Source organism: Helianthus annuus, chromosome 17, assembly GCF_002127325.2.
Source record: "Helianthus annuus cultivar XRQ/B chromosome 17, HanXRQr2.0-SUNRISE, whole genome shotgun sequence".
Taxonomy (NCBI): Eukaryota; Viridiplantae; Streptophyta; class Magnoliopsida; order Asterales; family Asteraceae; genus Helianthus; species Helianthus annuus.
Window position 1 is genome coordinate 18,181,993 of NC_035449.2, and position 17,366 is coordinate 18,199,358.

A 17,366-nucleotide genomic window follows, 5' to 3' on the forward strand; every position below is an offset into this window, starting at 1 on the left:
CAATTGCACATATGTAATGGTAGTATCCCAAAACCACATCAAGATATATAGAGAGAGTTAAGCACAAGTTTTATTTTAGTTTGTTGTGTTGTTACCTATGTTATATTCATTCATTTCCTCACGTCTTCTATATACAGAGAGGTGATTGTATTGTATACTTACTTGATTTTGATGCTTTATGGTATCAAAGCACCAGGTAGGATCGTTTACTTTTCTGGTGAATCTCTTGTGTGCTTTACTCCATATTTTTAGAGTAACTCTCGGAGTCACTAATTCCAACGACGTCTTACTGTATCAATCAATCAACATGAACATAATCAGGCCAAACTACAAAGTCAACGCTAAAAAATCACAAAGTTATGTAAATTTTGAAAATTAAAAAAAAATCTTACTACTTTGCAATCTTCAACAAAGTTAATGTTCAATTGAATGAATAAGGCGGAATCCACACAATGTTCGAATATTAACAATGATCTTACCACTTAGATAACAATTACACATAAATGCTACAAAGTCTATGTATTACCTTGATTCCACACAATGTTCCATGTCTTGCTCGCCCTATACTCTTTTGATGCCATGGCTTTCTTCCCGTACCACTGACCTCGCTGGTTGTTTTTTGTCGAATGGCTTCCCTGTCAAATGGGTTCACACATTACTTATAAAAAATAAGTTAATATAAATATCCCAAAGTATAAGTTCTAAGTTTAATGGAAAGAAGATAACATATCAAATAAGTGTCAAAATGTATACCTCTATAAGTTCATAAATATGTGAATATTTCTTGCGACTTAAATTATATATAACATATCAAATAAGTGTCAACATGTATACCTCTATAAATAATTTTTTGAAATGAAAGAAATTTTGTATTAAATCTATAAAAAAAATAAATTGGATTTAAATCACAAACCCGCTTTTCCCACTTTTATATAAAAGTAGTTAACTCTTACCTAATAAAAATGTCCACATTAAATAGTGTGTGCATATATATATATATATATATATATATATATCACTAAAGGGGAAGGTTCATTTGAGAAGAAAATTTAATTGAGAAGAAAAAGAACAAAGAGTAATTTTGTAAAACATTAGATAGTTTTTTCACTTATCTCATGTATTATCATTTTTGACTAATTAATTAGTCATAAAGACTAGTATCCTCCACACTAACTTTTTTTGCTTACACACATCAAATGTTATCTTACAACTCCGAAATTCATCCTACACGTTCAAATTTGTCCTACACAGCTCGTAATTTATCCTACACAACTCATAATTTATCTTACACTTTAAATTATTTTATTTTATTTTTTTTGAAAAAATATATATTTTAAAGATAAGTTACAAAAAAATTAATCTAGTTAGCTATTAAAGAGGAATACTACAATTTAATGACCTATGTAGATTTACCAATGTACCCTTATAGTAACATTAAATACTTATATTAAATGAAGTAAAATAAAGCTTTCTTATTGGTTGAAATTTCTTCTTTTCTCTTCTTACGAAAAATTTCTTCTCATTTGAACTCTCCACTATCACTAAAAGCATCAAATTGCATATTTAGGTATAATTAATAGTAATTATGTTACATCAAATGGTTTTAAAGTATACAACATCAAGCCTCTTGACACCATCTTTGTTGATGTTTCCTCTAGATAAGAAGATGCATTTTACGAACTCATTGGACCACACTTTTCAAAAATTCAGCTCAGTAAATATCTTTGCCCAATAATAATACATAAAAACTCTACTAATGTATCTGGCATTCTGGCTATTGTATTCAATACTTACAATCTAGAGCGAATTCTATAATTAAAGAATTAGTATTAATTTATTCGTTTTATACTATTATAAATGGATAAATTTGATTAACATGTATAAATTCAAAGAAGATAAATAAGGAGTTAACTTTCATTTTGCTCCCTGTGGTTTGGTCATTTTAACGGTTTTGCTCCAATAGTTTAAAAATAGCCATTTTCCTCCCTGATTTTTCTAACTTTTCTTCATTTTGCTCCCAGCCTCTAACTCCATCAGGGAGGAAACTGGCGACAAACTCGAAAGATTAGGGAGCAAACTGGCGACAAACTCAAAAGATCAGGGAGGAAAATGGCTATTTTTAAACTATTGGAGCAAAACCGTTAAAATGATCAAACCACAGGGAGGAAAACGAAAGTTAACTCTTCCTAATATAATTGGTGAATCATCCTGTAGGCTAAATGATGAATCCATATCACAAATAAATTCCAATATAGCATGCATAAAAGTTGTATCCAATATAAATGAGTCACAAATTGCCACTTCATCAATTCTTAAAAGATTACCCTTTTTAACCATACCCGCTTTGACCCGTTTTAAACATGCATATTTGATAATGTTATATTTACAATTTACATATCACATGAATTGAATAATATAAAACGAATAAACGATATAATTCACAAATATCTAAAACTTATTATAATATAATGAAACTGGGGAGATAAACTCACGGTACTTATCCGGCATGTTCTTGAAGGAGATGATATTTGAATTGTCCCCTGTTGCCTTCAATTTGCTTTGTAGCTTCCGTATAGCCCCATGCCTCTGCTCCATTTTTCCAATATATCACATAGCAAGATTAGATCTAATTAAGACGCTATGTCAACAAAAACTGACCACATTAACTGATTTTGTAAAAATGATAATAGTTAATTTTTGAAGTGCTATTTTTTGACCAATGATACATTGGGGTTGATTTAATTTATTTTATTTTTCACCTTGAGTATTCAAATGGGTTAAACTAAAAGATTTAGTTAAAAATGGAACATGCCAAGAAGTCAAAAGGCATCAAAAATGTATTCCAATGCTGTAAACCTCCTAAATCTCCCTTTCTTTACCCGAACCCAAACCTCTTGTGACCGATGACCATTTATCTGAGTATGACCCACTCACTGTGCCATCTCAAAGTAATTTTAACTTTCATTGCAATTTTATTGAACATCTCAAGAAGGAAAGTGTTATAGTTCTAAAATACATAAATATATTTTTATTTATATACTATAGCAAAAACATAAAGTTATAATGTAATACGAAATTACCACAAATATGTTGAGGATTATATGAAAGTAATATGATTATAATATCATAATCTTTGAATAAAACAAATTATTAGGTTGTATGCATTAAAAATAGGCTTTGAGTCACTTTTAACCTGTTATACCCGTTCTCTTTTAGTTTTTTTTAGTGGCACGTATATTAAGAAAGGGAAAAACCACCCACCTCCCTTTTAATAAGGATGATGATCAAATGTAATTATATAAAGTTTGACTTATCTCCTCGTAATGTTCTTTATATAAACAAAGACTTCATTACCTATATATTAAAAACTTAACTGAATGAATAGTATTTAATAAAAAAATATATATTGTAATAAAAATATAATTGAACTAATAGTAACATCACTAACGAATGAGCAGATGGCATTGGGTACCGGTACCGGTACCCAATATACCGAACCAGGTGTACTTTCGGTACCGGTTCGCCAGCGGTATTCATCGGTTTTTACCCTCAAATACCGGTGCCGTACCAGTACCGACCGGTACCGAGCCGTACCGTACCAGGTATATTCGGTACCGGTACCTACTTTCGGGGATTTCGGTAACAATATTTTCGGTGACAGTATTTTCGGTAACAGTATTTTGGTACCCACCTTTTGGCGTTTTCAGAATCGTTACTTTCGGTTCGACACCGGTCTAGCATCATACCTGTATTTATTGATTTTTACCTTCAAATACCATACTGTATCGTACCGAGCATTTTCGGTGTCGGTACCTAATTTCGATGATTTTCCGAATCGGTACTTTCGGTGCTGTTACCGGTACCGAGCTCATCCATATTTTAACGTGTTCTCACCGTAATAACTGAACCGAAAACAACCGAATTTCCAACGTGTAGGACGTTGGGTCCTATTATTATATATTATGTTATTTAAAATCGTTTTTTAGGATGGAGTGACTATCCTTTTCACGACATTTTTATTTATGTTTTGATATTCTGTATCTGCTTGCCGTTATTGACAAACGTTTTGCAGTCATTGGGTCCCCGCCGCAACGTGCGGATGAAAAATCAACTAGTTTGTTTCAAGTTTAGATGGTTTGTCCACCGGATGAGGCATTAGTTATTTGTAAATTGTATTCCATTGCCATAACTATTTAGTTAGAGATGTCAAAAAATGGGCAGGTTCATTGGTCGACTAACGGGTCAAAATGGGTTGCATTGACCCGATACACATTTGTGTAAACAAATTGTTAAATCTTTTTTTCTAAAAAGATAGGTGCCTCAATTTATTATTTCATTAAAGTTAAACTACTGAATAAAATTATTTAGGATGTTTTATGCATTACAAATCCACTTGTAAGCGACATTAAACCTGTTCCACCTGTTTGACTCGTTTCTTTTTTAGTTAGCTTTTTTAATTGTTAAATCGACAGATTAAAGATAAAACAAAATCGACCCATTATTAACTGGTCGAAGTTGCGAAATCTATATTGATGCCAATTTCCTTTGAATGCACATAACAAAAAAACAGTAAAACATGTGAGTTGCCAGTTTACTTACACCTGTATTTACAAAAAAAAAAAAAGTAAACACTTACCTTGGAATGAAACTGGAAATCATCCTTCTTTACTACAAATGGCTCACTGGTTGTTGAAAACCATCCCTCTATTCCTTAATCACCACAATGGTATGGCTAACAATCACCACCGCCCACAACCACTAACAACTCATCTGCCACCAGATTTTCGCACTCAAACCACCAGCTCCACTCATGCCTCTCTATAAAACAACAATTAAGAAAAACACATAACTCCAATACTTTTCCAAATATATGTATTAGTTCATTTACCATAAAAGTTTAACTTTGTCTCAATGTTAGCATACCAGCAATAACAAAAACTCTATGTCCAATTAGTTATTTGCTCTCCTTGTCTTTGGTATCCATGGCCTGCACCCAAAATTCGACACCAATTTAATTATGAAAGCAAAGTAAAGATAAGTAAAAAAAAAAAAAACTATATTAGGTAGCTATGGTGGTCATTTCCCTTAGAACGCTAAAAAACTATTAAACTCCTTGTAAGAATTAGAAAATCCAAAACGCAAATCGTTACAGTCTTAAACGGAACTCGTTTAGATAGGTTTGGTTCTCCTCGATTTGATATTTTAATCTTCCGGTGTTGGTACTGTCTGGTTCTATCCTGATGAGCACCCGCAACAATCAGTAGAAGTCAATTTGGTGAGCCAAAATGCCACCTACACATAACAATTTGCAAAATTAAACAATTATTCAAATAACATTAATACATAAAGGTCAGCTGGAAAAATTAGAAACAATGCAGCCAACTGGAACAACTAAAAAATGAAGAATTAACTATGTTATTTGGTGTTGCTCTTTTGCCACTGCTACCGAAAAGCTCAATCACCAAAAAATAAGTTTTTTTTGTCTAATTACCTTATATTAAAGTCTTTTAGGCTTTTGAATGCATTTTTCAGCAGCTTAACCATCTGACTGGTTATACCAACAGTTGAACAGAGATGCCTCTAATGATTTCAGATTTGTAAAAACATAATGCTTAGCAACTTTAACAAAATATAGCAAAAACTAAAATTTAAATTGAAAAAAAAGCAAACAAAAGCAAACTTACCATAAAATCACCAGCAAGGATAGTGCCCATATGTACTGACTGGCCCATTTCAAGCTCTTAACTGTATATTGCATCCCGATCAGATGTGATTGCTTTGAAGTAGTTACAAAATGCTGCAAAAAGTTTTCACATTTATATCTTATTATTTTACTTTATAAAGAATACCAAATTAGCAATATGAAATTAGCACTGATTTAAGCATCTCACCAACAACCAGAAGAAATTCTAACTTCACCAGCATTGGATGAACCGTTTTATTGAAGTTGAGCTGTAAAACCCGCATGCCAAGCAACCCTCATGACCTGCACACTATCTTTATTCCTTCACCAACCACTATCCATTGTGACAATGCCAGTGCTACCTAGATAAACCGATGCATCCATAACAAATGACACCATAACCAAAAAAATCAAAATATCCTAAACGGAAATTAGGGTTTTGGATAACAGAACTAAATTAACATAGCAGACGAAAAGATAATCAAGGATGAAGAATACATGGTTAATCAAAACGGGATAAACTCGATTCCGATTGAGCACAGGGTTAATCAAATCGGGATAACTCAAAAACGGTTGAATATGAACGCCCATTGTATGTCCCTTAAAACCCATTTATCAAGTTCAATATGAACGCCACCTGTCACGGATACTCTAGGCCTCATAATTCACTAGACGCATAGATCCCCTCAATTATCACAATATGAGACCTTGGGACATCAAATGTGTTGAACAAATGAAGCTCAAAAAACAATTTTTAACCTTTAAAAAAAAGAATTATAAATTTCTTTTAGAAAAAAATCATGAAATAATAACCAAGTTTTAATAATAGAAACCCATTCTTTTTCTAACTATAAATCGTAAACTTGAAGTATGTGACAATCAATCTTATTCTTTGTTTTAGAATCGAGCGGAGATAGTGGCAGATAGCGATAGATGTCGATATATATAGACACTTTTGGTATGCCATTTATGAATTATGTAAAGAATTAAGTTGAAATTTTAGAAACAATATACCAACCAACTTAATTTCCACCTTAATTTCCACCTAAATACACTTTTTTTCCTCCACTGTAATATATATAAAACATGCATGGAGCATGCATTTACTTAATACAGTTTGAAAAACATAAAACTTTTCAAACTTACATGATGTGAATTTACTAACCACTTGTAGCAACAAAAACATTCAAAATTGCAATCATTCAAATTTCATGTTCTTTATTCATATTTTGATGATAAGGTCAAATTTGCCACTCTTTGTTCGATCTTCAGTCAATCTACATAGCTAATACTCCAATAACTTAAGCAAAATGTCACTAAATAACTAAATGAGTGAGTGCTAAATTACAAACAGATAACAACTTACAGGCCAAACATGACGATAACCAGATCCATCCATCTGTTTGAAACAAACTCTTCACCAATTTCACAAAATACGTCGTCGTTTCTGATTCAACTTCGCCGCCATAACCTGCAATGGCTGACACGTCTTCGCTAATTTCATAAAAGTACGCCATCGTTTCTGATTCAACTTCATCGCCTATTTAGATCCGTAATATAAAATGGTTAACCACATTGACATAAAAGGGAAAAAGAAATGAACAAACACTCCCCTAGCTCCCAGTTGGCCTGGTACACTACCCTAACGGTTTTGAACTTGAGCTTTTTACAAAGAAAGCATTAAACTAAAAAGATTAAAAGGTTAAGTGAAGTTACAAATGCATGTGGCAAGCAAGCTAACCAAGAATCCAAGCGATAGTCTGACCCGTTAAGAAAATCAAACAACATGGATTTGTAGTGTTTATTTAGATCAACTATGTGACCTGTTTAAACATCCATTAAAGGCTGAAAATCATATAACTGTTAAAAACAGTAAGAATTAACATGCACGTGATGTCTGAAGTTACTTGCCTTGTAAGATTTAACACCGTTATAGCATGCTATTAACTGCATAGCGTCAGATAATAACCCAACTCTGTCTTTCGTGTGTATCTCTATCTTTAGCTCCTGTAGCACGAGTACAATCTATGTTAGCCCATAAATTGCACCTAACAAACAAAACAAATAAAAAATACATCTGAAAAAGATAATTTTTATCATCCTTACCGCGGAAACTCTTCTCTATATCGTTACTTCAAGAAAATTGTATCACTTTCTGTCTCTCTGCATCTGATTTGAAGGGTGATCCATCAATATGTCTGATCCAAAATTCCTAAATACGTAGCCACGAATCTTTATAAGTTTGTGGATTTTGATAAAATAGAATAAAAGGTTTTCAACACGACTAACCATTTGGTATGCTTCAGCCCCATCAGCATAAAAGTTACCATGAAAAACAAAATACCTGAGTTCTGTCAATGTACAAATTGTATCATATAAAACCTTCGGCATGCGTTTGCCCCAAATAATAACTGCTGAGTAAATATTATCATTCCAGCTAACAACATCCAATATGTCTTCTTTTATCGTTTATGGTTCAAGTTCATAATATCTATAAGCAAGCATTATCTGATTAAGCTTTCTGTCGATCCATGTACACCCATTAGAGCTTCTATCGTCTGAACATATTTAACCTTATGAACTTTGAATATATCGAACCAAAACCCATCAATACATTGCATAAAAGCTCAAATTTGCCCTAGATATTTGTAAGAACGGAAAACCCCAAATTGAAATTACAATAATCAATAAAAGTATGGCAAACTTACCACTATACTAAAGAATGTAAGCATTTTTGTAACTCTTGAAAAGAACCCAACAAAAAGATCAAATCTTTAAACAAAAAAACACAAAGTGTATAAAATTAATCTAAACAAGCACAATTCATTTCCATAGTATCACATAAATATACCGATTCACTCGGCTTCCATTATAAACCAATTCCACCTAAATTTCAACTCAAAAAAACTTAAAATGACGAAACAAAACCAGATCCAACAACAATAATCAATAATAACATCCATACTATTCAACCAAATCTGAAAACTAACCTTATCACCACCATCTCCACAGTACAAACCCACCAACACGCACGAACCCGGGTCCATATTCTGACCATTTTCGTTCATAGTTCTAAAAAAGAAAAGATATAAAAGTGAAAATTTACTGGTGTTAGGGTTTGAAAGGTTTGTTTGTATCTTGGAAAAAGAATAATCCAAACAAAAGGGAAAAATCGGTTAAAAACAAAAATATGTGTAATTTATGTAAAACACACACAAAACAAAGATTAACATATACAATCAGATGATGAATGAAATCACGAGTAAACGTAAATCAGTAAATATCGATGTAAATAAGAGTAAACTTACATGGATTGGCATTCGACTGGTTCCAATTGAGGGTTTATTTAGGGTTTATGATAATCGCTTTGATGAGAATCAGCTGGTATAGATGTAGAGTTTGTGAAAGGAATCAGAGATAAATGGGATCTGAATCTGAGTATAAGATGAATCATAGATACATGAGAATCGACTCGCTGAGAATTAGGCTTTGTGAAAGCTTCAAGTGATACCTTTAATTCAGTTTCGATCGAATCATGTAGAATTGTTTCATATAGAAGAACGTGATGGTGGAGAGTGGTAAGCGGTGGTGGATGATTTAGGGTTTTTTTTTTTTTTTGAGAAAACGTGAAAATGTGAGAGAGGAGATTAGAAGAAAAGAGTTTGGCGCTCAAGGTGAATTATCTTGATTAAGAGGGTGTCCACATCAGCAAAATGATTGGCTAAGAATAACCCATGTGGCCTAAGAGAATTCATTTAGTATAATAGATAGATAGATAGATAGATAGATAGAATTTACCTTTCATCATGAATGTCATATTCCATCATGTTTACTTAAATATACCTATAGAATTTACCCTTTCATCATGAATGTCGTATTGCATCATAAAAGAACCATATTCCTGAAATCTTCTTGCCATTTGCATGACATCCCAAATCAACGTTTTCTTTTATTGTATAAATTCTTAGTGCCAGCAATTGTATCCATCATGACGTACGAACCTTGTTTTTTACAAACATTTTTATATGATATTTTATCGTTTTACTTAAAATAGGGTATAAAAGAATTATAATAAAACTATCGATACGATATACGATACGATATCATATTCTACTACACATATACGATAGTATACACTACTATACTACACATGTAAGCACGTACTATATTATGTGTCATGCCCTCAATTTCCACATGCGGGGTTTTACCGTGAGGCGCGTGACATACCAAGATCAAGCCACTAATCATGTTGAACCATTTCAGTTTGATTGGAAAATGTTTAGCTATCACATTCAACATGAACAATGATAAGAGTTTCGATGTTTGAAAACGTTAGTTTAAGTTAACAGCAGAAGCAAAACCATAAAGTTCAGACGTAATCAAAACCACGGTTGTTAAGCATAATAATGAAAACAGGTTAACCAAAAGCCATGACATTCTCTAAGTTGCAAGTCCTCATTTGACCCGTACCTAACGTCCTACAAAGCATGCTAAAGTGTATCAACATAAAGTTGGTGAATTCACAATTATAGTTAAGCGTTGTCACACCCCAACCGATAACGAAAACATCGGAGTGAGACGAAAACGAGATTGCAAGAGACTTCATAACACCACTTGTGTCAATATTTAATGATCAAAATTTTATTTCATTACTAAAATCCAAGTACAATGTTTGGAAGCAAATTACGACAAGAAGTAACTTGAAATCAAATTACAACAAGTACTAAAATCTAAGGCGTGTTTCTAGTCATCCTACTAGATTTCGTTTATCATCATCAATTTCCTGCAATACGTATTAAAGTACATGTCAACACATAAAGTATTGGCGAGCATACAAGTTTGAGTATTATCATAAGTATAAACGTTTAAACAAATCCAGATGGCATAATCGTAATCTAGGACTTAACATAATGATACTAGCATGCAACTTATAATTGTCAACCCAAAGTTTCCCGCTAGCGTAATCTTATTGTAGCAACGATAAGACCGTTTTGTTTAAGTTAACACGAGCTCAAGAATACCGGCAGTGCGTTAATTCTATAGCATTGTACATGTTAAGGGAGGCTTGTATGAAGTTAATGACAAGTATAAAGCAAATAAGTTTCTAGCATGTATGAGTTCTAGTATCACATATCAAGCATTTATATTGGATTGTTTGTGTGTAAACATGTTTGTAAATGTAAGTGTGCGTTTTAATAAGGAATAAGTATTGCACCCAAGAAGTGATGAAAAGTAAAAAGGGTCATGTACACTCACGGTTTTGCAAAGCTTCCCGATTTAACCGAGAGTTGACGAGTTGTGGAGATTGGAAAACCGAAGTTACCCTACATTGGGGAAATGAAGGTGTCTGAGTATTCGGATTTAGTGGAGAGTTTGGATTCGAATTTATGTATGAAAATATATCTCGTATAAATACTTGTTTGGACACTAAGATTTTATGTGTTTTCATTGGTCCTAACTTGACAATTAGAACCACGAAAGAGAAATAAACAAAGATAATATAACCTAAGTTCATAACATCTAACCATAATCTGGTTAGTATCATGAATCCGGCTAAATATATATTTTATATAGTATAAGTGATGTAATATCATATAAATCACGTAAGTCAAGCATGGAGGTAGGATGGTTAGCATCCATTAAACCTCATTGTATGATTCACCAAAGCACAAGGTTATCAACATAATTGATAACCCGGTTGGTCATGAATAATAAGAATTATAAACTAACTAATTTGCCAAGTAGCCAAGTAAGATCAACCCGGGTGTTCCATACCCATCATGACAAATGTTAGAGGTGCAGCAGGGTTATGTTACTTTGAGTCTTGAAAGCTACTTGGATGAACAAAAACAAAACGAGCAAGTGAGGTAGCGGAACAAGTTTGGATAGCCGAAGCTTCCATGGTTCACACATTTAGACACATGCAAGGCTCACCATATGAACTATGGTGAGCTTGGATGGTCACATACTTGAAGGTTACTTGGAACCTTATCAAAACAGAAAGTTTAGGAGTTTCTTAGACCTTAAACTTGATGGAGAACAATGTAACGCCCTGTTTTTTCGTAACCTCCCTTATTTAGAAAGCGTGTCTTGTATTTATATTTTCGTAAAGTTGTTTCTCTTGTAATCATATCCTATTTCAAATTATTTTAAAACCGAGACTTTGATCGTAATAAAATTGATCTTCTATATGAAATATACATTCGTTTAATACATGATTCGTGATTCGCATAAACGTAATTTTAACTCGCAAACAACGATCGTGTATTCGTAATTTCAAATCGACCATACATACAAACGCTTGACTATTCAATTACGAGACTAACACATATATTTTTCGCTTATTTGATACCTAAACATATATTATACATACTTGATTTCTACGTAGTCACATGTTTCCTTCTTTTTCTTACTTAAAAACATGTATACTATACATTTTAGACCTTGTTACATGTTGGATACATATTAAACAACATGTAACACATTAATAAACAAAAAAAATACCCAACTAATGATATAAAAAAATAATAAAAGTAACAAAGCTGGCAAAAAATTTAAGTTGTGGTTAGTTGTCTTTTTTTAATGCTAACTCCCAACTAAACATCATAAATGCTCACCTAACCCAACCACAACCTTCCCCTATAAAACCCAAGTGTTATCCAAGCATTTTTCACTTTCTTTGCACTCCCTAAACTCTCTCAAAATCTTCCATAATCAGCTGTGAAATCAGAGTTCGAGCAGAATTACATTGCTTCACTAAAACAAGCATAACCTCCTCATTTCTTGTCCGATTCACTCGATTCTTTTTCCTACATGCTTGGAATAACCTTAGCTTCGTTTTCATTGGTTTTCCACAGAGAACCAGGCCTTGGAGCGTCGCCAAAAGGGCTCTAAAGTTTACTGATTTTTCTGTTCTTGTTTCAAACATTGATAAACTTGATTAAACTTGAGGAAACTCATCTCAAACCTATGTCCTTATGCTTATAACCACTTCTATGGTTAGTTAGGCTTAAAAACAAGGTTGAGACATTCAAAATCAGAGGTATAAATCTCACAAGCTTTCTGTTTTGTTCAAGGTTTTAACCCACAAGTGATGTTCAAGTTCAAGTCTTGATGGTTGTGTGATCTAGGATTAGCTTGGGCTGTCCTACTTGTAAATCCACACATTGCTTGATGTTTTCTCATAGATTAGTTAGTCATATTCTATTATTACTCGTAAGTTCATGACCCTCCTTGAATGTTCATAACATCAAGTGTAGTGGTGAACACTTAGAGGTGCCTAAATGGAAGACTTTTCTTCCTACCTCCTACATGAATTCTATGACACTTGAGAGGTTCCTAAATGGAGGATTCATCCTCCTACCTCATGCTTTATCTATTTGATATATTAACATATTACATAGCCTAAATATTATCTAAGTAATCAACCTTGATGATGAACTAATGTTCACTTGTTAAAGTATTGGTTACATCATCTAAAACATCATATGTGTTAAAGATGATTACTTTCGCATATGTACTTTCCATATTCTTTTTTAAATCCCAAATCTCGACTCTAAACATACCTAGAACTTTAACCCTCATACGTTCATCCTCCCAACCTCATACACTCGTCAATGCTTGGATAATCGGAAGACTTAGCAATTTTGTGAGTATACTTGACATATTTTACCGTTTTCACACTTTTGGGTGTAACATGTTTTTATATACAAAACACACTTAGTATACATACTCTTATACAAATACATAAACAAACAATCCAATACATGCTTACTATTTGTTATGCTTGATTCGTGTTTTCTGGGTGATTCTTACGTGATGAACTTGTCATTAGATTCGTACAAGCCTCCACTTAACATGTATAGCGCTATAAGAGTAACGCACCACCCGTGAACGAGAGGTCATGTTAGGTTTATTCATTCATACTTGCGTAAACAGAGGGTTGACTTGTAAATCGCATGCCAGTTTATACGTTAATCTTGATAACTAGGTTTGTCATGTGGATTGTTCCTTATCGTTTTTTTATACTTATATACTACGCACCAAACTTGTATGCTCGCCAATACTTTTTGTATTGAACTACACTTTTAAAACATGTTGCAGGTTTAGCGATGATATTGGTGACGCATGGAATCTAGTAGGATGCTTAGATACACACTTTAAATTTGTATTCCTATTGTATTGTCTTTCATTATTCATGTTGTATTTGTTTCAAATCCTTGTAATTGACTCTTTATAAATGGAATGAAATTTATTACTTAGATACTTGTCACAAATAGTGTTATGAAGTCTATTGAAATGTATTTCGTCTCACTCCGATGTTTCCGCCATCGGTTGGGGTGTGACAAACAACCACACACAAGCCCCACACTCATGGGTTGGATTGAGAACAAGGTAGGTACAAGTTCTTCACAAGAAATGAACTAGAAGATGAACATCTATAAGGTTTAGGGAAAGTATAAAACTAAACCCACTTTGGACACCAAAATCGGAGTTGTACCGCCTTGTTACACCTTAGTGAACATTTGGTAACAAACCTTGATGTTATCCAAGTGTTTGAAACAAGAAAACTCAAAGAATAAGTAGAAGTGAGTTAGAACTCACTTTGAACTCCAAAGATATTCTGCCAAAATCAGATTTTTTTTTGCACTTTGAGAGAGTCTTGAGAGAGTTTAGAGAGTTTGTAAAGTGTGGAGGAGTTGTGGAAGTGATGTATATATAGTAGGGGATTATGGTATGGGTTATAAGGAGGTTGGAACGTGACTATAGGAGAAGGGAGGTGGAAAAAAGGTGAATTTCACGCTATTTTAACATTCTGTCTGCCCAGATTCGTAGGCCACGGCTTGCAGGCCGTAGGCTACGAATTGGTCTGTTTCAATTTTATTTTTTTTGGCATCTTAAGGGATATATAAGTGTGTGAACATTAAGAATGTATATGAGTACGATTTCAATTATAATTTAAACATCAAGTACAATTCGGTTTCGTATATATAAAGCACGTATTCGAGATTGATTAAGTATCATGTATTTGTGCATAAACAAGTGTGAATAAAAATGTATTTCCATTATGATCAAAGTCTCAAATTACAAGTTTGGAAAAAATGAAACACGAATTACGACACGATTATAAGTTTCAAAAAATAGAAATACAAATACACTTTCTAAACAAGGAAAGTACAGAAATGCAAAGCGTTACAAACGTAAAGCGTAACGTAAGTTCACATGCAAAAGCGTTATAAACCATGACTCGGGTAGCTAACCCTCATCAAGACAACTAAACTGTGTGTACCAAATGTTGACGTTATAGTTTTTGTGCCCTCATTAATGTCTATCCGCAATTATGCAATGAAAAGGTCAATAGTTCACGCCCGGCTCCCAGCACGGTGTGAGATTTGTCGAACCTAATAGCACTATCAACTAATACCCCGCCTACCAACCAGACATGCTAATCGGTAAAATGTGTAGAGACTTCCAAATAAAGTTTGCGTTTAGTTAAGTGTGTTATTCCCACATCCAGGGATATTAGACTATGTGTGATCCCAATCCAAGGACGCGCGTGTAGCCCCAATCTATAACCACCCACAATCACTACCACCGACCACCGGCCACCACCACCACTCAACGCTTCATTTTTTTGCCTACTAAATAATACACAATAATAATTCATTCCATTTACACATGGTAACCAAAAAAGACATGGAATGATAATGGTGTATTGCATTCTCTCGTCCATTCTATTATCGCATACCAAACAGACCCATTGAGTTGAGGGTTCGTAAGCCTTAACTTTAACAGCCTAGATAAAATAGAAAAACGATACAGTAGAAAACCGAACGGGCCTGTAGATATGTAACTAGAAAAAAGCAGGCTACTTCACGGCCCAAGCTATAGTATTCTCTGGACCGGGTGTAGCCCTAGATCCAACGGCCAATACTACAAGATATCATCAAACGGTTGTCACACACTCTAGAGGTTCATATATAACATTCATCTTCACGTTTCTCAACTTTACCTAGGGTTTTTTGTGAGCAGCTGCATCTTCAATTTTCAACACCTCCAACCTTCTTCAAATCTCGATTCAATATGGTCAGTAACTCGTTATACGATTCAATGATTCAATAAAGTATAAATTAGATCATAATATATATCAAACACACATTAATAGAGTTATCTTGTAGCTATTGTTGACTGATGCAATCGATTTGTTGAAAAACACAGGTTTTGCCAAATGATGTTGATCTGCTTAACCCACCAGCTGAGTTGGAGAAGAGGAAGCATAAGCTCAAGCGTCTTGTGCAGTCTCCAAACTCTTTCTTCATGGTATTTCTTTCATTTTTGTGTTATTATAAGTTTATGTTTTGAAGTGCTAATTTTGTTTAATTATGTTCAAACAGGACGTTAAGTGCCAAGGTTGCTTCAATATGTAAGTGCCTGATGAAATATTGTTTATTTTTGTGTTTAATTTGATGTTTATAATTTTATTAAGTTATAAACCCATGTTACCGGTTGTACAATAGAACTGAATTTGTACAATAGAAATCATATAGTTGTGTAGTGGTGTTCTTTGGGTTATTTTTTGGGGTTTAATGTTTTTCGGGTTGGGTTGTTTGGGTATTTGGCTAGGAAAAAGGGACCTGATAACCTACCCATTTGATGTTCGGATATAGGTTATTTGGGTTCAGGTTAGTTTGGGTCGGGTCGTTCGGTTTTTGGCTTTAGATGTAAAATTAAAAGAAATATTTTTTTTGGGTTATTGGATTTTATCACCTCCAACGATTGGCTATTGGTTGCTGCCACCCTCAACTATCACTTTGACGCCGGTCACCCCCAACTTAACACTTAGTGTGTTCTGTCACCACGTCGTTAACTAATCACTAATTTTTGATCTTGTTAATATACTTTTGGGGTGTCCTAAATCCCTAAAACCTTCCTAAGATCCCTATGACACCCCCAAAAGTATAGTACAAAGGTCAAAAGTTAGTGATCAGTTAACGACATTGTGACAGAACATACTAAGTGTTAAATTGGGGGTGACAGGCGTCAAAGTGATAGTTGGGGATGGCCGCGGCCAATGGCCAATAGTCAGGGGTGAAAAAATCCTATAACCTTTTTTTTCACAAAATTTTATCAAATATATCATGTTGTTAAAAAATGTCAACACCATTTAACAATATGGTATGACAGTATTCAAAAGTGAACCGATAATCTAACCATTTAAGGTTCTGGTTGGTCGGGTTTGGGTTTTTCGGGTTCGGGTTTTTTGGTTATTCTCTAGTTGTGTAATCTGTATAAAACATCATATAACTGAATTTATGATATTTGTGTAACAGAACAACTGTATTTAGCCACTCGCAAACTGTGGTGGTGTGCGGAAACTGTCAAACAGTGTTGTGCCAGCCGACAGGTGGACGTGCAAGGCTTACTGAAGGGTGCTCCTTCCGGAGGAAGGGAGATTGATGAAAGTAGTTGTTTTGAACTTCAATATGGTATCTTGCCTAATCAGAAATGAACTATAAGTTGAGTATTTTATGTTAGGTTTTTATCCTGCCTTTTGGTGAGAACACAAAATGTTAGTTTGGTAACTTTTGTTATGTTCTTGTAAAGACTAAAGTTTTGGATCTTTGATATCATATCTATGGATTAATGATTTGTTTCTAACTTTTCCTGTTATGCATTGCAATGA

At 33.7% G+C, this 17,366-nt stretch overlaps 1 protein-coding gene and 1 long non-coding RNA gene across 2 annotated transcripts; one reads left to right on the forward strand and one right to left on the reverse strand.

The window, feature by feature from the left end:
* Positions 1–7,873: 7,873 nt before the first annotated feature.
* Positions 7,874–8,736, reverse strand: LOC110926425. The gene is made up of 3 exons (XR_002585224.2): positions 8,674–8,736; positions 7,973–8,034; positions 7,874–7,895 (listed from the first exon to the last, which is right to left on the reverse strand). It is a non-coding gene; the product is annotated as an uncharacterized LOC110926425 (long non-coding RNA).
* A 6,900-nt stretch (positions 8,737–15,636) lies between these two features.
* Positions 15,637–17,341, forward strand: LOC110921599 (40S ribosomal protein S27-2). The gene is made up of 4 exons (XM_022165949.2): positions 15,637–15,769; positions 15,902–16,003; positions 16,078–16,106; positions 17,014–17,341. The coding sequence occupies exons 1-4, from the start codon at positions 15,767–15,769 to the stop codon at positions 17,138–17,140; spliced, it is 261 nt and encodes an 86-aa protein (XP_022021641.1). The 5' UTR covers positions 15,637–15,766; the 3' UTR covers positions 17,141–17,341.
* Positions 17,342–17,366: the final 25 nt, after the last annotated feature.